At 44.1% G+C, this 24171-nt stretch overlaps 4 protein-coding genes across 5 annotated transcripts; 1 reads left to right on the forward strand and 3 right to left on the reverse strand.

Moving 5' to 3' along the window:
* Positions 1-838: 838 nt before the first annotated feature.
* Positions 839-1808, reverse strand: LOC125513810 (uncharacterized). The gene has a single exon (XM_048679018.2). The coding sequence runs from the start codon at positions 1797-1799 to the stop codon at positions 1155-1157; it is 645 nt and encodes a 214-aa protein (XP_048534975.2). The 5' UTR covers positions 1800-1808; the 3' UTR covers positions 839-1154.
* An 8584-nt stretch (positions 1809-10392) lies between these two features.
* LOC147967166 (uncharacterized) lies at positions 10393-12547 on the forward strand. Its single transcript, XM_087531060.1, has 2 exons — positions 10393-12302; positions 12481-12547. The coding sequence occupies exons 1-2, from the start codon at positions 10393-10395 to the stop codon at positions 12545-12547; spliced, it is 1977 nt and encodes a 658-aa protein (XP_087387186.1).
* A 7897-nt stretch (positions 12548-20444) lies between these two features.
* Positions 20445-22355, reverse strand: LOC147967167 (DNA repair and recombination protein RAD54-like). 2 transcript variants are annotated; one of them, XM_087527512.1, is made up of 5 exons: positions 22045-22355; positions 21788-21942; positions 21551-21601; positions 21312-21386; positions 20445-21209 (listed from the first exon to the last, which is right to left on the reverse strand). In XM_087527512.1, exons 1-5 carry the CDS (start codon positions 22220-22222, stop codon positions 21120-21122), a joined length of 549 nt encoding a protein of 182 aa, XP_087383638.1. In that variant the 5' UTR covers positions 22223-22355; the 3' UTR covers positions 20445-21119. The 2 variants fall into 2 exon arrangements, with proteins under 2 accessions (XP_087383638.1, XP_087383637.1); XM_087527511.1 differs by having other exon boundaries at positions 20445-21386.
* An 807-nt stretch (positions 22356-23162) lies between these two features.
* LOC147967168 (putative F-box/kelch-repeat protein At1g13200) lies at positions 23163-23900 on the reverse strand. Its single transcript, XM_087531061.1, has one exon. The coding sequence runs from the start codon at positions 23898-23900 to the stop codon at positions 23163-23165; it is 738 nt and encodes a 245-aa protein (XP_087387187.1).
* Between the last annotated feature and the right edge of the window lie 271 nt (positions 23901-24171).

Consider the following 24171-nt stretch of genomic DNA (forward strand, 5'->3'; position numbering starts at 1 on the left):
TTCCAAGCTTGGGGGAGGAACCGCATTATCTTTTAAATCGTTCTTTATTCTCTTTTATCTTTTCATCCTTAGGTTATATCGTGATTTTGAAAAGTTATAGTATGGTACAGTGGCTGCAAGATGTTCTACCCTCTCCTTCAGAGAAATTATCAATGGTGTAAGGTTATAAATTTAAGAGATGGCATTGAGACTTCCTTTTGCTTGTTCGTTATTATATATTCTAATGACACTGTAAGTCATCCTTATATAGTCCAGATAGCTTGAAGCTTCTACCTACCCTGAAGCGTTCGTAATATGTTTGGCAACTGGTTGAGGTGTCTTGATAAATATTTCCATTCACATATTCTCGCGTTGGCGGCAATCCTATGTTGGGCCATGTGGCTTTGTAGGAGTGACTGTGACGTTGCTTTCAACAAAAAAGTGTGTTTCAACTGATGTGCTGGGTATTCATGTATGTATGCTTGGTCTATCATGTGCTAATGCTTCAACCACGAGCTTACGGCTAGGGAAATTTTCTCCAACCATGGATGGCGGAGTAGTCTTCAACTCTTTGGATAGAATCTCCTCCATCTTAGTTTTTTTTCCCTGTAAGTCAATGCTTTCTATTTTTCATTTTTAAACGTGTTAGCTATGCATCTTGTTATGTTGAATCTGGATATTCACTTAATGTAGGACTGAGTTAAAATGTCCTTTATGAAAAAAAATATAAACATATAATTAGTTCGTTTTATTTCAATAGCCGACGAAGAAAACAAAACCATATCATACATCTATATCTATACCAATACAAAAAGACCCAAAGGGGGCAAATTCAATTAATCTTAACCATCAAATCATGTCAATCCAATGACCTATATTACTCCAATGCTGAGCGCTCAAGAAGTTTAGTGTGCAATTAATATTATAACAGATATCAAAGTCTATTTCTTTTAAGAAAACAAATAAATGTTTGTGCTACTCACATAATTAAGACGTAATTTATATCTTACATAACATCTACGTGCAATTAATTTGCGCCCTAATAGCAGTGTGCATTGCACGTATGAATTTACTATTACATAACCAAGGAAACTAATAAGATGCCCACAAGATAAAAAAGGAAACTAACCAAAAAACGTAGTAACAGCTAGTACTCAATGAGTTATTCTTTTCTTTTATTTGGTTAGTACTTTGTTGACGAGCACCTCCAGGACAGCCATGGCCTTCCCGGCCTCGTTGTCCTTGGAGACATCGTCGGCTATGTTCTTGGCTTCCCCTTGGCGACACCTCTCGCAATTCCACTCGACATGCGACTCCTTGTTGAACTTGATGAAGTTGTCGATTTGGGGGAGCTGAACCTTGCTTATGCACAGCTTGTCGAGTGTTTGGGCGGCGTTGGTCAGCTCCTTGAAGCAGGTTTCAAAGCAGATCTCGTCGGCCTTGCTCAGGCCCGGGTGGCTGTCCCTCTGGACAGCCGGGCTCGCGGTGGCCGTCGCATTAAGAAGGAGCTTGGCGGAGGTGAGGGCCGCCATCCCCACAAGGCCTTCCTCGTTCGCGCCTTTGCTCTGGTCGTAGCGCGTGATCATGGAGTCGCAGAGCTCCGGGAAGGGCGTGTCTGTGCACAACTTCTTGACCACGGGGTTGTCGTCGTCTCCGTCTCCGTCGGCGTCCGCGGCGGCGGCGGCGAGTGAGACTTCACTGAGGAGGAGGAGGACGACGACGAAGAAGACGAAGGAGGAGACGGTGTTGAAGAGCCTCGCCATGGCCAGCCGATGCACAAACTGTCCAATCGTACGTTGGAGGCCTAGACCCATCTCCATCCATATATAGCCAAATGTGGGGGGTGGTGCTATATATAGATAGACATGCCAACCGCAGGGTAGGGGACGACCAACCAACGGATCGCCGGAGGTGGAGGAGGAATATGTGTGAGCTAAGTTTTTCCTGAGATCATAAGGAAAATAGGGGTAAGAGAGGCGGTGGCCATGGTCAATCGAATGGTGAGGCCGCCGATCGAGCCACACAGATGAGATGCATGCATGCCACAAACCGTAAACCAACGGTGGTCAAATGTCGAGCTAGCTAGCACGTGGCAGGCACTAACGAGTGGTTCCAATAACATAGGCCACAATTAGTTAGGATGCAATCACGTTAGGCACTAACTAAAGAATGCCTTTTTAAAAACGAAGCACTAAAGAGTTGTTCTAATAACATGCAGTTTGATCCTTCGCGACAGCGACGGCAACATCGTCTTCTCCGCTTGCCGCTCCATACGACACTGCTCCGGACCTCTTCAAGCTGAGCTTTTGGCATGCCATGAGGGTTTAAACCTTGCTCTTCAGTGGTCTACTCTCCCAGTGGACATCGAGATGGATTGCATGGATGCAGTCAGGTTGATCAAGTCGCCCACTCTTGACAGATCACCTCATATGATGTTAGTTCAGGAAATTAAAAGGCTCTTTGGTGAAAGGGATAACTCTATTGCTCATGTAAGTAGGAACCAGAACGTTGTCAGTCATACCCTTGCTGGCTTCGGACGCTCGGAGGGCCGGACTGCAGTATGGTTGCGCTCTGGGCCTGCAGATGTTCCTCTGCTTTGTAGGAACGAACTCATCATGCGTTGAGTAATGAAATCCCTTTTAACCCCGCAAAAAAAATAAAAAATAACATGCAGTTGTACTTTACATCTCACTTGTTTACGATGAAAACTAATTCGGATTGAAACAAAATTAACGATCTCAGGCAAGGACACGGTGAAAATAATTATGGTGTGTTTGGCTGAGGAACAAAGTGGAATGGAATCTTGTGAAGACAATAGGAGGAATGGAATAGTTACATTTCAGTATTTGGTTAGAGAGACAGAATGAAATTGATTTGTTTTTTTCTCACCTCTTTTCAAAGAATACCTTTCACATACGTACATATGCACAATACGAATAACTGCATTTTCTTGGATATTTACGGTGAATTGAAGAGGAAAACACCATTATTCTAATACACATCCATGAGCATGGCAAATATATGACATCAAACGTCTTTAAGTTATTTCAAGAGGAAAGCCTTAATGAACGTATTTGCATGAGCCCTGAAGGGCATGATGTGTGTACGTGCATGAAGGACCTCTACCCCAAATTAGTTGACTCGGATTTGTATAGATACGACACATTTTAGTGCTAAATGCATCTATATCTAGACGAATCTAAGTCAATTAATTTATGACGGAGGGAGTAAAAGTGATCGGTAGTACTACATGACTGTCGAACCTTCAAATTGATGCAGTCGATCAAGGAAGGCTCTCGCTTGTACAACAAACACATGACAACCCATTAGAAAAGTTTAATTAGGGTATTCGCACAATTTGGACTTGCATCATGCTAGCTGGCTAATCAAGCACTATGAGCTTTTGCCTTCTATTTTAATTCATTTTCCTTAATGATCAACTGTAAACATGTATGGAACAAAACTCCAACAAAAACAATGAGAACTGGCTGCAAGATATATGGCGTGCATCGGTGCATGTATCATCATTACTCCAAGATTTGTGCCAGGTTTTCTTGTTTTGGCAAAGTTTGTCTTGTTCCAAAGAAATTCTTAATGTTTTTTGGATGTTTTTTTTTTGTCTTGTATGTATCAATTTAACATCAGATACAAACAGCAATCTAAAATTTACCCTCATTGTTATTACAAAAAACTGACAATCTAAATTTGCACTTCATAAATGAATTTAGCATGAGATAAGAAACTGCCTCGAGCGCACGATCTGGTTACTAATCCATGGTCACATACATAACCGACAAAGACTTCTGGCCACGCTTTATAAATAAGCCACAACCAGATCCGAGAATGGAAGGCCCACAACAAAAACCAAAGTACTAAAAGAGAAAAACTATAGTCCACTAGTAGACTGCTCGTGCGTTGCCACAGGCATGTCAACTTTAACATGGATTGAAAAAAAGCCAATAACAAAAAATAATAATTAAAATCCACTTCACTTGCAGTATATTTTGATAATAAAATTGAAACATTGCACTTCATTACAACTGATAATAACACTTGAATGCCTTTATTATTTCTGCTTAAGGTTCGATCATCTCACGAAAGCATGTGTATTGTTATTATCCATTAATTAAAGACAAACACATGGAGTACTGTGTGCCATTTAAACAAATCTGCAAACCCCCAAACCTAGAACATAAGTGGGGACGTGTCCTGACAGCACATCATGCCAGACCAGAACTTTCAACTCTCATTGTGTGGCAATATAAAATGTCCGGAAAAAATACAGATCTATGAAATAATGCAAGGCAGCCCCAAGATATCGAGGTTCTAAATTGCTAGGAGCTTAAATGCTTAATAATACAATCATGTTTCTCCACTTTAAGCCAGTCCAACATGGACTACTTCATTAATACCTACCACCATTTCAGATAACCTGCAAAACCAGAGGTAAAAGACTATACAAATAAAAATTTCAGTTGAGTTGAAAGGCTCAAACTAAAAGCCAACAAATATATGAAAGGGTATTTCATACTGCTATTTTATTCAGCACCAATAACCTCCTTGTCGGCATCATAATATATCATCCAAAATCATATTACCAATTTTGGGGCAACTTTATACTACTTACAAATATAAAGAATAATATTAACTAAAAAAACCTTGGATTGTAATAGATGTGAAAAACACTTCTATGTTTCAAGGAATCATATGGTGTGAGTATCGTCTGAAAGCTTTTAGGAGAAATAAGGATAGAGAGTTGTTTTGTTCAACGAAACAGACTGGCTCTCCTTACACTAAGTCTAAGTTCATCATCATTCATCCTTGTTACATGCATAAATTGGGATAACACACAATGAATAAGAGGAATACGGATAGAAAATTTTTAACTTCATCACAATGTTCATTTGCTTATACTTGAAGAAATAAGACAACATCTCCTGTGAAAAATTTATTTTTATTGACAAACGAATTCCATCCATTTGTTAAAAAGATGCCTATTTGGTTCACCTAGAAGGCAAAGGAGAATTTCATAACATGTCTATTGTACCTTGCTAGAAGGAAAAAGATAACGGGTATACTTGGTTCAAAATCAGAATGGATGATAGAATTACATAGAGTTGTTTGTCCTTTTCGAAGATACAACTTTGGTAAGGAACTGTGTCAACGAATTCGCACAGAAAATATATCATCTGATTCCGGTAATGTAATAGAGCACACTAAATCGTATTTATGAACGCGTAGGAATCTGGACTCTTTAGAAGAAATGGACAGAGCAAATGAGCATGGTCCAATGCAGGTTGTACAGGTTCTATTGTACACATGTTTTTATACAAAATTTATTAGAAACACGGTAACAAAATATGTTTGAGTAGGTAACAAAATTTGTTTTAGAAGATGATGACTTCCTAATATTGAAGCACGTAACTGAACTCTACTGGTTTTGGGGAGTTGAAACGGAGGTACAAGACAAGAATGAAGAAATAGGTTTTATTTCTGTTACTCACAGACTACATGTACAACATTGAGAAGCTCCTTGTGAATTAAGCTTATAACAGTGAGCACTGAAAAATCATACTCTCTTCTTGCTAGCCGGTGGTGAGAACACCTTTGTAGCAATTAGTATTGAAATGTTCTCCTTGATAGGTTCATGAAGAATGCCAGCAATGAAAATCTCATCCAGTATTTAGACCTGAATATTTCACCATTGGTACCCATGGGATTAGTCAATACTAAAAAGAATGGTAGCTCTTGCAAGAAATTTCATATAACTCGATTGCTAGTTCTTCAGTGTCAAAATTTCAGCATATATGTGAATATTAAATCGACCTCACATACCATGGTTATTAGGAAAAACACTCATCATGCATTTTATAATCAATAGAGGCTATCTTTACCAAAGTTGTATTATCATCGTTGTAATATCCCAGATTTCATTTGAATGTTCAAACTATTACTACAATAAAGATAACACAGAAAACTTAGACTAAAAAAATGTTATAGTTCCACAGATCTTAAGCACCTAGTTTTACGACAACCACCTCCTATCAAATTATGTGCTGCAAGTTCACAATGACATGGCCCAACTAAAGCTCCTTCTTGTTCTTGTTCTATTTCTTATCTAGCAAACTACCTCATATCTCCCAAATACTGACTAACATCTACAAACATATGCATAACAAATTATCACCACATCACACGGGCAGAAGAAAACACATACCTTAGTCCTAGTTGGTGAAGATGTTAGATCTTTGCACGAGTGCCCATGTACCTTGGTGTAGAACGGACATTGTCATACTTGGAAGTGATGCTTGGACGGTGTGCTCCCATCAGCCCACATAGCAGGGGCCACTGCTTGCGCCGCGCTCTCGGACACTGCTCTGCCACTGCCGCAACCACCAGCCACAAGCCGCGAGCAGCCGACCAAGATGCTGAATCTTTCCATTAGTGCTGCGTTCAGGTGTGCAGTTCATCTAGTAAATTAAAGACATGGTATAAATTATCATTGAGCAATGCGTGGGCAAAAAACATCAGTTCGTGTACTTGCAATGAAGATTCTGAATTTACAAACTATCTTGCTACTTCACACTCACGACTGGCTTATCTTATTCTTATCACTCATTACTCCTGAATAATATATTGGCAGAAAATAATGAAACAAAAAGTCATTTGATCTGTAGATAGAAGCAGGAGCACATCTGTAAAAACACCTCTAAAGCATGTTCGTTTGAAATAAGGAAGCCTTAATACAAACGATGCAAACCTTAAGGCGCGTTTTCTTACAATATTGTCTCGATCTGAGGACCCCAAATTATACAAAGTGCACCAATGCAATTTTCCTAGCCATTTCACGACATAAAGAGTTCCAGAACAACAACATCAAAGCTACTGAACTCTTGCCCCAGTTTTGGTCCATAGGTTCCAGTCTGCCCGAGATCTCTTCTACGTAAAAAATTTCCTAATGGCCCCTCCTCCTATTTCTGTCAAACAAATTCTCATTAAAATTTCTCAAACTCTAGAAGGAATCCATAAACCTGCAAATAAGTGTTCATAAGAACCACACCCCAAGGGATACACATGAAAGAAAACAATGAACATTCTAGTAATCCAGTTAATGGGCAGTGTGCATAGGGCATCATATTGACTATATGATGTTGTGTCAGATGATGTACAAAAAATCTTGGCAATACGATCAGTGGCAGCATACTGATGCCGATACTGCATTTTCATAAAGTTGTCTAGTCTAAACGAACAAGCATACCATGTTGAAATTTCTAGTGACACGATGATGTGAAACTGAATTGAAAACATAATTCTAGTACTAAACATAAATTTTAAAATACGTCTACTGAAAGATGAGCAACATCAGATCAATTGTCTAAATTGTGATCAAACACTGAAGAGATATATGATATATGATATGATAACAACACTAAGAATGTGAATGTTGTGATGAACTTCAATGTGATTATGTAGTACCTACTGAAGAGCACCTTTGTGACATGGAAGTAACTACCATATAAATGTGGCCATCCTTTATCTCTGAGCAGATCCAAATCAAGCAAAGATATCTAAAAACCACTTGTGTATCTGTAGGCATATTTGTAATCGACATATTTATTGTAACTTGATTCTGCACTTTTGATTCTCTTGAAGCCATCAGAATGGTCTTCTTGGTGCGGACTTCGTCCTTCATCAACTAAAAACCTGACCAAATGTTACATCAGAATCAGCTTGTACACAAAACGTTACATCACTGACAAATTTCCAAGATGAATATATACACCCGTTGTGAAGAGTTAGAACATATCCAGTTAATCCTAACTGAGAAGAGTTAGAACATATCCAAACTTCCTAGAGAGACATGTATTTCTAGGAAGCTTAGGCCGGGTTACAATTATGTACATATGTAATGTCTCACGAAAATCGAATGAAACAGCCGCAAGGGAGCTAGCAACCCCACCCTTTGGCTCAACTGTTGCACATTGTTGATGCCTGGGGAGGAACATGCTGCCCAGAAATGAAACCTATGTTTTCATAGAAAAAAAACTTGTTCGTAAGCGTGACTGAAAGTATTACCTTAGGTGCAGAGTCTGCCAACGCGCTCGGCTCTAGCAACAGCTGGCGAGGTGGTTGCGTGGCTTGGGGGCCATAGCGAGGACGTTGGCCAGGATGGCAGGCAAGCGTGTTGAGATCGAGGATGTGGGGCTTCAGCAGTGGCAAAAGGATGGACGTGTGGATTCTCTCTTAGCAGGCGTCACTGTCGACCTGCTAATCAACTTTTTTTTCTCTTGCTCTGGTTCTCCTATTATTCCGACATGTCGTGCTTAGTTTAATTTCCATATCATTCTTTGACTATGACTGATCAATCGACACCGGTCCTTTCTATGATCTACTACTTTGTAGTTATTTGTCCTGTTTCTCTGCATCGCTTGCTGCAAAAATTAAAACTTTCAGGTGCAGGTTCACGAGAATGTTAGTAAAATATTCAAAAAATAATTCTCTTGAGCAGTGGTCATACAAAATGTGACATTGTAGTCTGGATTGCTACCTCAAGGTGCTCCAGAGATCTAAAAAAATAAAGGGAAATTTTTGTTTTTGCCACTCTAGATTTTGCCAATTTTCCTTATGCCACTCTAGATTTTGACATTTCACTTTTGCCATTCTTAGTTTTTGACAATTATCACAATTGCCATTCTCGTGGCAAAAGCAAAAAGTTGAGAGTGGCAATTGTGATAGTTGTCAAAAGCTAAGAGTGGCAAAAATGAAATAAAATTATTTTCCTTTTGCCACAGAATGGCAATTGTGATAATTGTCAAAATCTAAGAGTGGAAAAAGTGAAATGTCAAAATCTAGAGTGGCATAAGAAAAATTGGCAAAATCTAGAGTGGCAAAAACAAATTTTTCCCAATAAAAATGTCCAAGGATCTTTTACCCATGTGCACACAAATGGGCACACAATCAAAACTTATGACCTTTTATAGTCTGCTGGATAATGGACACACTCAGATGCTGCAATTCTAACCTTTAGCTACTTCTCCCAATCATGAATCTGTTGGTAAAGTAATTATGGGCTGCATAAGCTACTGGATACACAGAAATATAATGCACTTGTTCTTGGAGTAACCTGCAACCAAAACAGCCATTCATGCCCATCTTCTTGGAAGTTTGAGGCAGCGGTTGCTCTACTTCAAGTACTGCGATAGTAGAAGTATTGAGATTTTCTATTGTTTTTGTCTAAAATCAGAAAGGAATAAGAAAAATAATATTTGGTCAAGGTTGTTGCAATTCCTCTAACAAATTTCTATGAAGTCCTGCTAGCTGGTATAAAATGCAAACTTACTATATTATCACTGCCAACCTCTAATACAAATTCTTAACCATGATTCCCTTGAAAAGAATACTTTTCCACATGAAGTTATTGATAAAAAAGGACAACTTCAATGTTTGTAAAGTTAAAAGTACACAATAATAAATAGCTAATTCTCATGCACACCTTCAGCTAAATAACTACAGAGATGCAAAGTGGAACCATGTAGCACTGGTCTTACAAACTGTTGAACCGGTATGGGCCCTAGCCCATCAAGATTTGTCTCTTGGGCCCAAGCCCATGAGAGGTGCTGACCTAGAAGAGGAGCCCCTCTTCCCTTCTCCCGTGTGAGCCGCCACATCTTAAACACATACTCACGCAGGAAACAAGATAGGAAGCGAGGCTGCTGTCTGAAGGTACCCATCTCCCGATTCAACATGGTATCAGAGCCAGGCGACGACGGTGACGGCCGTAGTCCCTCGCCGAAGAGGCGGCGGTGGGGCCCAGCGGGGTCAGGCAAGAAAGGAGGCTGCGTGCGTGCGCGAGGCGGCGGGTCTGCTGTGGTGCGTGCGGCGGCGGCGCGGCTAGGCTCGAGGAGCTGCAACGCGGCCGGGAAGGTGCTGCTTCCTCTTGTCCTGCTTCGCGTCCCTGGGGTGGCTAGCTGCAAAGGGGGCGGCCGAGGAGGGCTGCTGCGGGCTGTGCAGGTGGCTGCGGCAAGAAGAGGAGGAGGAAGAAGGCAGCGGTGGATTTGGGCTGTGTGCGAGTCAGGCTGCGGCGGGGAGCTGCTGCTGTTGGTGCTGCTGAACAGAAGAGGAACTGTAGCAGCTGCTGCTGCCTTGTGTTGTTCCTGGAAGCTTGCTGAGCTGCTGGTGCTTGTGCGGCTGGTTCTTGGTGCTGTGGCAGAGGAAGAAAGAAGTGCAGCCTGCTGGACTGCTCGTTCTGGAACAGGAAGAGGCTGGGCTGGACCGCTTGTGTGCTTTACAGAGTTTTTTTTCTCTGTGGACTTGCTGTTGTGAGCTTGGTGTTGTGGTGGTGGTGGCGGTGCTGCTTGGGAAAGAAGACTCTCTAAGGCTGAATTTTGATGTTGCTGCTTATCCCGTCAAACGATGGCTGAACCAACTGGTCTTGCCGAGGCTTTGGAGAAGCTCGCTAAGATCCTCGCGGAGTCCAACTCTGGGGCCATCGTTCCTCGACAGGAAGTGGCTCAAAAGCTTGAAATGTCGCCCCTGGACATGAAGCTAGAGGGGGCAACAAATTATTTGAGCTGGTCCAGGAGGGCTTTGTGGGCTGTGGAGCAGAAGGAGCTTGATGGATATTTGTTGGGCACCATTGTAGAACCAGGGGACAAGCGTAGTGCAGAGGGCAAGAGGTGGAAGGTCATCCACTCTGTACTTATGGTGTGGTTGTTGAACTCTGTGATGCCCTCCATTGGACGCTCTGTGGAGGGGCTATCCTCACCTGCTGAGATATGGAAGATTCTGTCCACTCAATACTCTGGCAAGGGCATGCTCATTGCTCAGATTGAGGACAAGATTAGGTTGCTGCGCCAAGATGATGGCATGTCAGTGATGACATACGTGGCAGAACTGCAGGCTTTGTGGGCTGACCAGGATAACTATGATCCCCTGGAACTCTATGACGCGGCTTCAATCGAGTCAGGGCATAAGTGGATGGCACGCAGGCGTGTGCTGAAATTTTTGGCTGGCCTCAAAGGTTGCTTTGATGGCAGGAAGGCTTCCTTGTTGCACCAACCTAGTCTGCCTACCATTCCCGAGGCTATTGCAGCGATGACTCAAGAGGAGGTGCGCCTATCCCTTGAGCATGCAGACGTGAAGGTTGTGCCAGCTTCGACATTTGCAGTCACTGAGCGCATGGAGTGGGGAGATCCCACCAAATGTCATATCTGTGGGGAGGTAGGTCACTGGAAGAGAGAATGTCCAACTCGTGGCAGAGGCAGGGGATATAACAGAGGGGGGACAGGCAGAGGTAGACGTGCTAGAGGCAGAGGTGGATACTCAGAGACCTCATGGGGCCAGGCTTCTAGAGGCAGAGGTGGCTACTCAGGACACTCAGGGGGTCAGAGGGCTCACATGGCCGTTGCAGGAGACACTGGGACGTCCAAAGGCAAAGTTGTAGATGATGTTGTCTATGGAGACTTTGCTCACTGGGCCTCCACTGATGAAGGTAATCCGGAAAGAGCATCTCTTGCTACTAATGAGAGTGCTCCAGAGTGGGTTCTTGACTCTGGAGCATCTAAGCATGTTGCTAGTAACTCCTGTGTGTTCGAGTCTTACACTAAGCATCCTCCCTCTCACACGGGCACTATACAAACGGCTGATGGCACAAAACAACCAGTCATAGGGGTTGGTACAGTCAAGTGTACTCCGACCATTTCCCTATCGTCAGTTTTACATGTGCCAGCCTTTCCTGTCAATTTGGTCTCTTTCAGTGCACTCATTGATCAAATGGACTATCGTGTGATCCTTGACAAGTTTGGTTGCTTGATTCAGGTGCGACAGACGAGCCAGACGGTTGGGACTGGCACCAGGCGTAGGGGGCTTTGGTACATGGACCAGGAGGTGCAGTCGGACTTGGTGTGTGCTGCGACCATGGAGGATAAGGAGAAGCAGGCGATGATCCATCACTGTAGGATGGGGCATGTATCTTTTGATAAGATGAGTAGAATATTTCCGGATGTTATGTGTGGAATAGGAAAAGGCAAGATGACAGATGCTTGTGAATATGCAAAACACACACGGGCCTCATATATGAGTAAGGGGCTCAGGAGCATATCTCCTTTTATGCTTATTCATTCGGATGTATGGACTAGCCCAGTGGTGTCAATGAATGGGAAGAAGTATTTTGCTGCCTTTATTGACTGCTATTCTCGCAAGACTTTGATTTACTTGATGCGTCACAAGGATGAGGTGTTTAGCTGTTTTCAGAACTTCCATGCTCTTGTAAAGAACCAGTTTCAGGTACAGGTCAAGGTGCTCAGGACGGACAATGGAACAGAGTATGTGAACAACATTTTTGGGGCTTTCATGGCTGACCATGGGATTCTTCATCAAACTTCATGTCCGGACACCCCCCTCAGAATGGAGTGGCCGAACGAAAGAATCATCATGTTCTTGAGGTTGCTCGGTCGTTGATGTTTACCATGAATGTGCCTAAGTTCTTATGGGATGATGCAGTTATGACAGCCACATACTTGATCAACCGGACACCTTCCAGGATACTTGGCATGAAATCTCCATCTGAGTTGCTCATTGGAGATAATAAGTTTGTTGTTCCGCCAAAGTTGTTTGGCAGTACCTGCTTTTTTCGTGATCACCGACCATCTGTTGGCAAGCTTGATCCTCGGGCAGTGAAGTGTGTCTTTTTGGGATACTCGTCTAGTCAGCAGGGGTATAAATGTTGGTGTCCCTCTGAAAAACGCAGGTTTGTAAGTATGGACGTTACGTTCAGGGAGTCTGAGCCATTCTATGGTGAGCCGACTGATCTCAGTCTGCTGTTTGCAGAGCTTGACCACCTACACCCTGTGCATGATGGTCAAGAGGGGGAGAAGGATGTGTCTCATACTCACGGGGATTCTGTGGACATTAACGCTGATAATGATGTGCAGGCTCAAGTTCAACCAATAGTGGGTACAATTCCGATTAGTACCATCACTGATGATGATGTGCAGGCTCATGTCGAGCCAACTGTCGATACACTTAAGATTGGTGCTCTCCAGGTTCCTGTTCGGGATCGATGGCAGACGAATACCCTGGTGTACTCTCGACGGCAACCACAAGTGCAGGGGGAGCAGCAAGGCAGGGAGGCAAGAGTGCAGGGGGAGCAGCAAGGCAGTGAGGCAAGAGTGCAGGGGGAGCAGCAAGGCAGTGAGGCAAGCTCATCTGACACAGTGGAGCTGCCCATTGCGTTGCGAAAACCTACACATGAAGCCGCAAGGAAGGGTGAGGTAGCAAGGAAGGCTCTGCCAAAGGATGATGCTTGTGATGACCTTGATATTGGCAATTTTGTGTCTTACAAGGCTTTGTCACCTTCATATAAGGCGTTTGTTGCCTCTCTGCAAACTGTGTCTATCCCTAAGGATTGGAAGGCTGCAAAGCAAGATCCGAAGTGGCGTGAATCGATGATAGAGGAGTTAGAAGCATTGAAAAAAAACAAGACATGGGTGCTAACCACATTGCCGGCAGGAAAGAAAGCAGTGAGTTGCAAGTGGATTTTTACTGTGAAGCAGAATCCTGAGGGCAAGGTGGAACGGTATAAGGCTAGATTGGTCGTCAGAGGATATAGTCAAACTTATGGAATTGACTATGATGAGACATTTGCTCCAGTTGCAAAGATGAACACAGTACGGGTATTGGTCTCGTGTGCTGCAAACTTTGGGTGGAGATTGCACCAGTTAGATGTCAAGAATGCCTTCTTACATGGTGACTTGAAAGAAGAGGTATACATGGAGATACCGCCCAGTTTTGGCACAGAACAGACTACGGGGAAGGTATGCAAGCTGAAGAAATCCTTGTATGGTCTGAAGCAATCGCCGAGGGCATGGTTTGATAGGTTCAGACGAGCTGTTTGGAATATGGGGTATGGCCAATGTAATGGTGATCACACGGTGTTTTATAGACACATTGATAAGAAGATCACCATTGTTGCAGTGTATGTTGATGATATCATCATCACCGGAGATGATGAGGAGGAAATAAAGAGAGTGAAGGGGTGTCTGAGCAAGGAGTTTGAGGTAAAAGACTTGGGAAATCTAAAGTACTTCCTTGGCATAGAAGTGGCTCGGACAAAGAAGGGAATATCTTTGTGCCAACGAAAATACACCTTGGATCTTTTGAGTGACATGGGCATGATGGGATGTCATGCAGCCCCTACTCCGATTGAACAAAATCATCAAATAAGAGCACAATCAGGTGAGCTAGTGAATAAGGAAGATTATCAGAAGCTGGTTGGAAGGTTATTGTACTTGTGTCATGCCAGGCCTGACATTACGTATGCCGTGGGGGTGGTGAGAAGATACATGCATGAACCAAGGAGTGGGCATCTTAATATTGTTCACAGAATCCTGAGATACTTGAAGGGGACTCCGGGTAAAGGGTTGTGGTTTGCAAAGAGTGGACATCTTGAGGTGGATGGCTATAGTGACTCTGATTGGGCTAGCTGTCAAGATGATAGACGATCAACTTCAGGCTACTATGTGTTTGTGGGAGGAAATTTGGTGTCATGGAGAAGCAAGAAATAGACTCTTGTGTCTAGATCAACAGCAGAAGCTGAATATAGAGCATTATCTCAAGGGTTGTGTGATATGCTCTGGGTGAAGCACCTACTATGCGAGTTGAAACTTTTGAGGAAGGGACCCTTAAGAGTGTGGTGTGACAATCAGTCAGCTATAGCCATTGCTAATAACCCAGTTCAACATGATAGGACGAAGCATGTGGAAATTGATCGCTTCTTCATTAAAGAGAAACTAGATGCTGGGATCATCAGCCTTACTCATGTCAGCTCTGGGCAGCAGTTTGCAGATTGCTTGACAAAGGGACTGGGAACAAAGGACTGTAACTTGGCGTGTGACAAGATGGGGATGATAGATATCTACCACCCATCTTGAGGGGGAGGGTTGAACCGGTATGGGCCCTAGCCCATCAAGATCTGTCTCTTGGGCCCAAGCCCATGAGAGGTGCTGACCTAGAAGAAGAGCCCCTCTTCCCTTCTCCCGTGTGAGCCACCACATCTTAGACACATACTCACACAGGAAACAAGACAGGAAGCGAGGCTGCTGTCTGAAGGTACCCATCTCCCGATTCAACACAAACAACTCAATTATAAACTTACCTGGGTCTGGAACTCTCGCTCTATTAATCTACCAAATTCAGCTTCCTCCTCTGCTACCATATTCAATATTTTAATCTCTCTCCAGCAGTTGTGTTAAGTCCATTATCAGACCCTCAACCTGAAGAATGCATCAAACATTGTTATGTGCTTCCTTGTTGACCCTAACCTTCTTAAGAGAAGCAGTATACTGAATTAATCAAGCACATGTTATGTTTAGTGTTTTCATAGCAAGCCATACACAAAGAGGAAGCACGGTATAATAGTAGGCATGCTTGAACACTTAATAATTTAGCAAGAACATGATTTATTAATCGTAAATAATTTTCTTTAGCCATGTAATCTACAGTATGTCTTGAACTGCAGTGCAAAAAGCCTCTCCACATATCCTGAAACAAAGCATCATCAACAAACATTAGTAAAATCCTACCCATCCAAATTTAACCGTTGACAATATCTAGCGCTTAGTTGTTAAATAGGTAAAAAAACAACTTGGCTAAGCCCCCAGCGGTGCTGGTCTGCATACCAAGAAGATGGTGTAGCACTTGAGGCCGCCGTCCATGTCGGCGTTCAAAGTCGGACATTGGTTCGCGCATTGTAGCCACATCAAGGATAAGCAGGCCGGCCACAAAGTCCGTGGCAGTGGTCGTGGGCATAATAAGTTCCGGAAACAAATTAAACGGATAGATCAAAAAATATACATGCCAACAGAGCTCTTTGCATGTTCCATGAGAACAACAATACTGAATTTGTTTCTTTTAGCAAGCCCAGCAGTAGTAGCAAGAAGTTCCACATATATATAATCCACATCTAATTCCTAGTGAAGTCACTTCTACCTAATCACTTAAAAGGTAAGATAGTAAGAAAAGGTGAAGCAAAAGAAAAGCACAGAAAAATTAAACATGCAGATTGATTACCTAAAGGATGCAACGTATCTAAAAGTTTGTTGCCTATGCAATTTCTCCATTCTAATTTAGAGGCTTGCTTGAGTTTGGGGAGAAATAGCTTAAAATGTGGACTTTTTGGGTTGGATAAAGACCTAAAGTATTGACTTCTCATGATTTAGTTGTGTCAGTGTAACACCCCGGATATGATTTACCCAATATGTACTCCAACTCTTGCCGTTTCCGGCGCTAAGTTATTTTATTTTCTCGGGTTCGGGTTTTTGTCTCCGTGTGTTGTTATCGTTGTCATGCATCTCATATCATATCATCATGTGCATTGCATTTGCATACGTGTTCATCTCATGCATTCAAGCATTTTCCCCGTTGTCCGTTTTGCATTCCGGCGCTTCGTTCTCCTCCGGTGGTCATTTCTACCTTTCTTTCATGTGTGGGGTTTAAACATTTCCGAATTGGACCGAGACTTGCCAAGCAGCCTTGGTTTACTACCGGTAGACCGCCTGTCAAGTTTCGTACCATTTAGACTTCGTTTGATGCTCCAACGGTTAACCGAGGGACCGAAAAGGCCTCGTGTGTGTTGCAGCCCAACACCCCTCCAAGTTGGCCCAAAACCCACCAAAACCCTCTCCATCATCTATAGCATTCGATCATGATCGCGTGGCCGAAAACCGCACCTCATTTGGACTCTCCTAGCTCCCTCTATGCCTATATAAAGACCCCTCCTCGAAAATCCCGGATCCCCTCTTCCAAACCCTAGCCCCGCTCCATCCGCACGGCTGGACAACGTCCGGACCGCACCGGACATCCCGCCGCCGCCTACCAGCGACCGCCACGTGGTGGGTGCACGCCCACATCGCCGCCACACCGCCGTGGCCCGGCCGGCCCGCGGGAGGCCCTCCCGGGCCCAGCCGCAAGCGCCGCCCCGCGCCTCGTCTTCTACCTCCGCCGCCGTCCGACGACGCTTCGCCGCCTCGCCGTCCCATCGCCGGCGGCCGCCATGCACCATCGCCGGCCGCTGCCACCGAACCTCGCCGCCGCCACGGGAGCTCGCCGGAGCCGCCTCCCCGCGCCTCCTTGCCTCCCCTCCAACCGGATCCGGGCAGGGACCGGCCCGATCCGGCCATCCCTCGACGACCCCGGCCACCACCTGCCTCGCCGGAGTGCGTGCGCCGCCGCCTCGGTTCGCGTGCACACCGAACCCTAGATCTGGATCCTATGCACTCGGTTGACTTCTCCCTCTCTCTCTCCTATTTTTTGCATTATTCACAGCATCGTAACTCCACATCCGTAGCTCCATTTTGGGCATATAGCATATCAAAATGTTCGTCTCAGAGAGTACATCATTTCATCCCATTGCATCATTTTCATTTGAGTTCATCTTGATTCCCGAAATGCTGTTATAAGAATGCTATTTGAGATAATTGTCAGATCTGCTGCTCCAATTAGATATTTGTCATTTTTGCCATGATTATTGTGTGCATGATATGCCCCTGAGCTATTCATGAGTTTTGCTACATGTTTTGCCATCTATCTGAGGTGCAACCCATGTATTTTTGTTATGTGTGTGGTGACTAGCACAAGCTTACAAAGTGGAGCATTCGTTAATGCTGATTTCAGGGACTTAGCATTTCCACTAAGTCCTTGGCCTGTTTATCTCAATATGTCATATGTTCATGTTGTTTCCTAGTGATCCGTGCCTCTTTTGAGGATGATCGGTAAGTTTTTTGTTAATCTTGTAGTGCTCTATCCATCCATGTCTTTGTTTGCAATTATGGAGCACCCTAGCTTGAGTCAATCGAGCTCTACTTTTGTCATTTCATGAATCTGGGCAGATTATCTACTTGTTAGCGATTTTGACGAGGATGTTGTAATTGATCCGTGCATGCTATACTATTGTTCTTGCCATGTATAGCTTGTATAATGTATATTCTTGATGGTTGTATGCTTAGATTGTCATGACTTGCTCTGTAGTGAGTGCATCGAGCTCGTAAACATGCATACTTGATATCTGATTTTGCACGTTCCAGTTTTCACTAAGTCTGAGAACTGATTATGTTTTTGCCATGTTCACATGCTTGCAAATGTATTTTCTGATCCCTTTTGGCTCAAGGTCACTAAGGGACTTTTGTTAAGCTCTTTGAGTAGCCCCATGACATGCTTTACTTTGCCATGTTCAGGTCCTATAGCATATAGTTTTCATGCTCCGAAGTGTGCTACCTGATCTGAAATTCCAGGCAAGTGTTAATTTCACTAAGTCTAAAATCTGTTTGTCAAATGCATTTTTGTCATGCTTGTTTGAACCTGTTAATGGATGAATTGGCCGTAGCTCAGTGTTCATCTTTTGTTAAGCATCATGAATGGATCCCTGCCATGTATTTTGATGCCATGTTTGGGTGCTGTAGCATGTTCATCTTGTTACATTTAGATGGCTACTTGCTGTAAATCGCAGAACGTGGTCATATTTGAATTGCTTGCCATTTCCAAAGCGTAACTCCGATTCCGGCGTTCTTTATATATTTTTCAAGCGATTTCATCTCATCTTTACAGTGGCACACTTAGATTTCCAAGTTGAGGCCAGGTTCATGCATTCCTTGTCAAATCTTGCATATGCATCACATATTGCATCCCGCATAGCATACCATCTTCGCATCATGTTGTTTGAGTTTGCACGTGGTTGATTGTGTCCTTGTTGCTTGTTTGTCTTGTTTGGGTAGAGCCGGGAGACGAGTTCGCTAACGAGGAGCCCGTTGAGTTTGCTTTCGAGGATCCAGTCAAGTCTGACAACTTTGCAGGCAAGATGATCATACCCTCGAAATCAGTACTATCTTTGCTTCGCTAGATGCTCGCTCTTTTGTTATGCCTATGCTACGATGCCTACCACTTGCTTATCATGCCCCCCAAATTGCCATGTTCAACCTCTAACCCACCATGTCCTAGCAAACCGTTGATTGGCTATGTTACCGCTTTGCTCAGCCCCTCTTATAGCGTTGCTAGTTGCAGGTGAAGATTGGAGACCGTTCCTTGTTGGAACATTATTTACTTGTTGGGATATCATTATATTATCTTGTTATCTTAATGCATCTATATACTTGGTAAAGGGTGGAAGGCTCGGCCTCTCGCCTAGTGTTTTGTTCCACTCTTGCCGCCCTAGTTTCCGTCATATCGGTGTTATGTTCCCGGATTTTTGCGTTCCTTACGCGGTTGGGTGATAATGGGAACCCCTTGATAGTTCGCCTTGATTAAAACTTTTCCAGCAATGCCCAACCTTGGTTTTACCATTTGCCACCTAGCCTCTTTTTCCCTTGGGTTTCCGGAGCCCGAGGGTCATCTTATTTAACCCCCCCCCCCCCTGGCCAGTGCTCCTCTGAGTGTTGGTCCAACCGAGCGATGTCCGGGGCTACCAGGGGCAACTCTGGGCTGGCCTACCTGACATCTGGCTCATCTGAGTGTGCCCTGAGAACGAGATATGTGCAGCTCCTATCGGGATTTGTCGGCACATTCGGGCGGTGTTGCTGGATTTGTTTTAACTTGTCGAAGTGTCTTGTAGAACCGGGATACCGAGTCTGATCGGAATGTCTCAGGAGGAGATCTATTCCTTCGTTGACCGTGAGAGCTTTTCATGGGCTAAGTTGGGACTCCCCTGCAGGGATTTGAATTTTCGAAAGCCGTGCCCGCGGTTATGGGCAGATGGGAATTTGTTAATGTCCGGTTGTAGATAACTTGAACCTTAACTTAATTAAAATGAATCAACTGAGTGAGTTACCGTGATGGTCTCTTCTCGGCGGAGTCCGGGAAGTGAACACGGTGTTGGAGTAATGATTGCCGCAGGTTGCCCTCTAGTTATCCGTTCGCGCTTTGCCTTCTCTTCTCGCTCTCTTTTGCGAACAGGTTAGCCACCATATATGCTAGACACTTGCTGCAGCTCCACATATTTTACCTTGCCTTACCTATAAGCTTAAATAGTCTTGATCGTGAGTGTGCGAGATTGCTGAGTCTCTGTGGCTCACAGATTACTTCCAAACCAGATGCAGGGCCTGATGATTCCGTTCCAGATGACGCGCTTGAGCTCAAGTGGGAGTTCGACGAGGACTCACGCCGTTACTATGTGTCTTTCCCTGATGATCAGTAGTGGTGCCCAGTTGGGGTGATCGGGACCGTGTCGCATGTTGGGTTTATCTTTCATTTTGGCGCCGTAGTCGGACCATGAGTGTTTGAATGTTGTAATGCTATTTATGTACTTTGATTGACGTGGCGAGTGTAAGCCAACTATGTATCTCCCCTTTTATTATCTATATTACATGGGATGTTGTGAAGATTTTCTAACTTGCGGCATTGCTTTCAATGCGGTTATGCCTCTAAGTCGTGTCTTGACACGTGGGAGCTATAGCCGCATCGAGGGTGTTACAGTCAGTAAGTTATTCTTGCTCAACCCCTAGGTAGGTGTTTCTCTTTCTAATTTGCTTATGATTTGATAAATCGTGTCTCTTCTGAAGGTTGTAGGAACTCCCAGTTACATGTGCCCTGAACTTATTGCTGATATTCCGTATGGCTCCAAGTCTGACATATTTTTGCTAGGCAAGCATTCCTATCTAACATTCAGTTGCATGTCTTGCTCGCTTGTTCTCTTGGCTAAAATTCTGCAATTTTCAGGCTGCTTCATCTATGAGATTACTTCGCTGAAGCATGCATTCAAAGTATTTGGAAGTAGCTATGTTGACATGCTCTTTAAGTTAGAGCTCCTTCTTTCCAGCAAAAATATAAAAGAAAAAAATACAGCTCCTTTCATCAAAAGTTGCATCTTAGATGATGTTTTTCCTAACAGAATATGTAGACACTGGTAAACAAGATAAACGAGTCTGTTGCCGCTCCTCACGCCACCCACCGGCCACCACCTCATCATGATGCCAGGTGAGGACATCGACCAAGTGCAGCGGCGGAGCCAGACGAGACAGCTCAATGTGTTGGGGTTTAGCAAGGTGCGTACATTAACTAATTAAAAAAAGATTGTAATAAACTCTGATCCTACTGTCGAAACTACTTCCACTGAAAGAGATATATCGTGGGGCGAAACATTAAACTGGAATTAATTATCTTCGATGGTTGCACAATTTCTTAAGAGCAGTAATATATGCCAAAACTTTAGTACTCTTTGCTTCTTCAGATATCAAGCGCTTAACCTGACAGGGTTAACCACAGACTCCTGTAAATATAACTCTGACTACCTTACATGTGCCTACTGAATATTGCTTGAAACTCAGAACGGTACAGAATTTCCTTACATTTTTGGAGTGTGTGAAGTGGTTGTACAGTGTCATCTGTAAGGAAGTCAGCTTGCAGCACACTACTTCAACAATCTATACATAAGCAGGGTTAAGTAAAGTAGATGAGGCACAATTATATAATGTAAAAAGAAGAATCACTATAAAAGACAAAATGGATAGCAGGTACACAATTCTTTTTGTGTTTTCTGATAGTGCGATGAACATATCTGGCCAAATATACACCGGACAGGACATACCTTTGGTGGCAAGTGATTGGACAGCAGGGCATTCGTTCGTCTCAATATAAACTGAATATCATTGAGAAGCCATCAGAAGAATTCAGAAGGTAATTAAGCTAGAGCCCATAAAATTGGAAGAAAATGCATCCAAACAATTCTAGAGGAGATTATCATAACATAAATGTGGACAATAAAGTTGTAAAAAATTATGTAGTGCAGAGTGCAGACAACCTTCTTCAGAGGAAAAGGGCTTGCCTGATTTACTTTTGCACTAAGCTCTCCAGATCTCTCGGATTCCAACTTCTTTTCTTCTGCAGTTGCTATGGGTTCTCTTCCACTGCCATTCACCGGCAAGGAGTCACAAAAACTCAGCGAGGAGTCACAATGGGTTGCTGCGTGGAGGCATCCAACTGCCATTCACCGGCAAGGAGTCACAAAAACTCAGCGAGGAAGGGGTTTGCGTGGTATGTCACCTTAGTGAGGCTGCTGCTGCAGACAAGAAAAATACGCACCCATGCTGTTCCTCCTCCAGCGCGGGTCCTCGCCCTCCTCCGCCACGGTGGAGACCATCGTTCCCCTTGTCTCCCGTTCGCCGCGTCGCCAGCGGAGGAGGCGCCGGCGGTGGCGGTGTGGGATCTGGGATCTCGAGGGGATGGAGAGACGATGGCGGCGCAGCGATCTCGAGGGCATCGAGAGACCACGGCGGCGGCGCCGCTTACTCGAGGGGATCAAGAGGACGGTGGCGGCGACGGGAGGGGATCGAGAGGACGACGGCGGCGGCGGGAGGGGATGGAGAGGAACGGCGTTCCTCCTGTGGGGTGGTTTTCTTGGGGGTGCGTGCGTGGGGTGGGGTGAGGTGGGGTGGGGAGATGACGAAAAAAATCAGCGAAAAAAACCCGTCTTTGATGGGACGGAAATTGACCGGCGGAGACTACCAACTGCTCCATTAAAAGTAGAGATACTGGGGGCATCAGCTCACCAAGCCCGCAAAAAATAACAGCACACATGGTCACGTACATACACACACGGCTGTAGATATGTTGTTCTTTTTGGAAATGGAATGTCATAATTATGCGTACAAAAATTAAAGCTGAACAAATATAGTTCAATTACACGTGGCATTTTATTTTATCATAATATTCTCAATGGCTATGGAATCACATTATTACTGACCGTGTAATATGAATATTATTAAATTGTAAGTTGATTTCCATACACCTTTAACACATTTAAACAATGCCCTCGGATTTGCAAGGCCACTTGGCTAGTTGGTTGGAAACTACAAAAAATAAGTAGTTGGAAAAGTTTTAGTGTTTCATTGACATCGCATAAAACTCCTAGGAACATGGGGTGCGACAAATGAAAATTAACAAATCATTGACCGAGGAGCTACGTAACAACAGTGAGCAAGCCATCGTGCCTTCACCTCTAAATTGAAATGATATGTCCGTGAAGGGGAGATATCGCACAAGTGTGGCGGAAGTAATGTACTACTCAACAATGGAATAACCCCAAATGAAGGAGATGTGCAGCGCCCACTTTTTGCACCATACGAGCCAGATAGAATGACCGGAAAAAGGGTCTTGGAAAATTAAATCCACTCAAGGACAAAATATAAGAAATACATAATCTAGGGTTGTGACCCGAACCTATTGACTAAACTTTCATGGTAGATAACAGGACAAAACTTGAAGTAATCCCCAGGCATGCCCACTCTGCAGATGGTCTCCATCGACGCCGTCTTGGGGTCATAGTATCCCAATGACCAGCCCGTGTTGAGCAAAATCCGTCCATCTTTTAGATCAATGGCCAAAGGTGTAGTCCACTCAGACGAATACTCAGGCGAGAACTCCTCCAAATCTATATGATATTCCTTTAACCAGAAGCCAACGCCCTTCATCACCCATATGGAGATCACATTCATGGTCTTGTCCGAACAAGCCACGCAAAGCGCACGTTGGAGCTCGAGGATGAAAAGATGCCCGTTGCGATGGCTGCCGCATGGAGGACCTGGAAGAACCTCAAATTCCTCCTTCTCGACATCGAATGTGATGATTTCACAATGTAGAGAAACTGGCCCGAGGTTAGGCTCCACCATCCAGAAAATCTTGCCATCGATGCAGGTGGGTTGGATGTTAGCTACTGGTCTAGGAGGAGCATCTAATGAATGCCATTCTTGTTCTTCCACATACCGCAAGCTGCATTCAAGTTGGTATTCTCGCGTCGCGAAGTTCAAGTTCTTCTCTTTGTAGGTCATACGCACTAGAACATGCTCATCATTCTCGCAGTCGTAGCCCAACGCGATGCGACCCGCATAGAAAGTGTCATCGTTGAGATTTTGAAACTCCATTCTCTCAATGTATCCCATGGCATGGCAGGGTTGCACACAAAACTCCGAGAATGGCAGCTCCCCACATTGAGTCCTCGACAAGGCTGGGAACATACCAGACCAGGAACATGCACACGTATATATTAAGCCTCTACCAGTGAAGTCCTTCAAATACGTACATCGTCCATCGTAGTAATCCGTGATGATCATGACACGAGGGCTTTTATTCAAGTTTGCATGGACGGCATGTGAGCGAATAAAACGATCGCACTCGACCATTGCGTCGGCATCCACTTGAGGATGTCAAACC

Source organism: Triticum urartu, chromosome 6A (assembly GCF_056163025.1).
Source record: "Triticum urartu cultivar PI428250 chromosome 6A, HENAU_Tu73, whole genome shotgun sequence".
Classification (NCBI taxonomy): Eukaryota; Viridiplantae; Streptophyta; class Magnoliopsida; order Poales; family Poaceae; genus Triticum; species Triticum urartu.

Coding starts and splice junctions, on each gene's coding strand:
- LOC125513810 (XM_048679018.2), bottom strand. CDS start 1,799: ATGGAGATGGGTCTAGGCCTCCAACGTACGATTGGACAGTTTGTGCAT.
- LOC147967167 (XM_087527511.1), bottom strand. CDS start 22,222: ATGCCCTCGAGATCGCTGCGCCGCCATCGTCTCTCCATCCCCTCGAGA. Junction 21,943..22,044: donor CTGGAGGAGGAACAGCATGG/GTGCGTATTTTT, acceptor GGTGAATGGCAG/TTGGATGCCTCCACGCAGCA. Junction 21,387..21,550: donor CCAATCACTTGCCACCAAAG/GTATGTCCTGTC, acceptor GCTTATGTATAG/ATTGTTGAAGTAGTGTGCTG.
- LOC147967168 (XM_087531061.1), bottom strand. CDS start 23,900: ATGGGATACATTGAGAGAATGGAGTTTCAAAATCTCAACGATGACACT.
- LOC147967166 (XM_087531060.1), top strand. CDS start 10,393: ATGGCTGAACCAACTGGTCTTGCCGAGGCTTTGGAGAAGCTCGCTAAG. Junction 12,303..12,480: donor AGGACGGACAATGGAACAGA/GTATGTGAACAA, acceptor GGGATGATGCAG/TTATGACAGCCACATACTTG.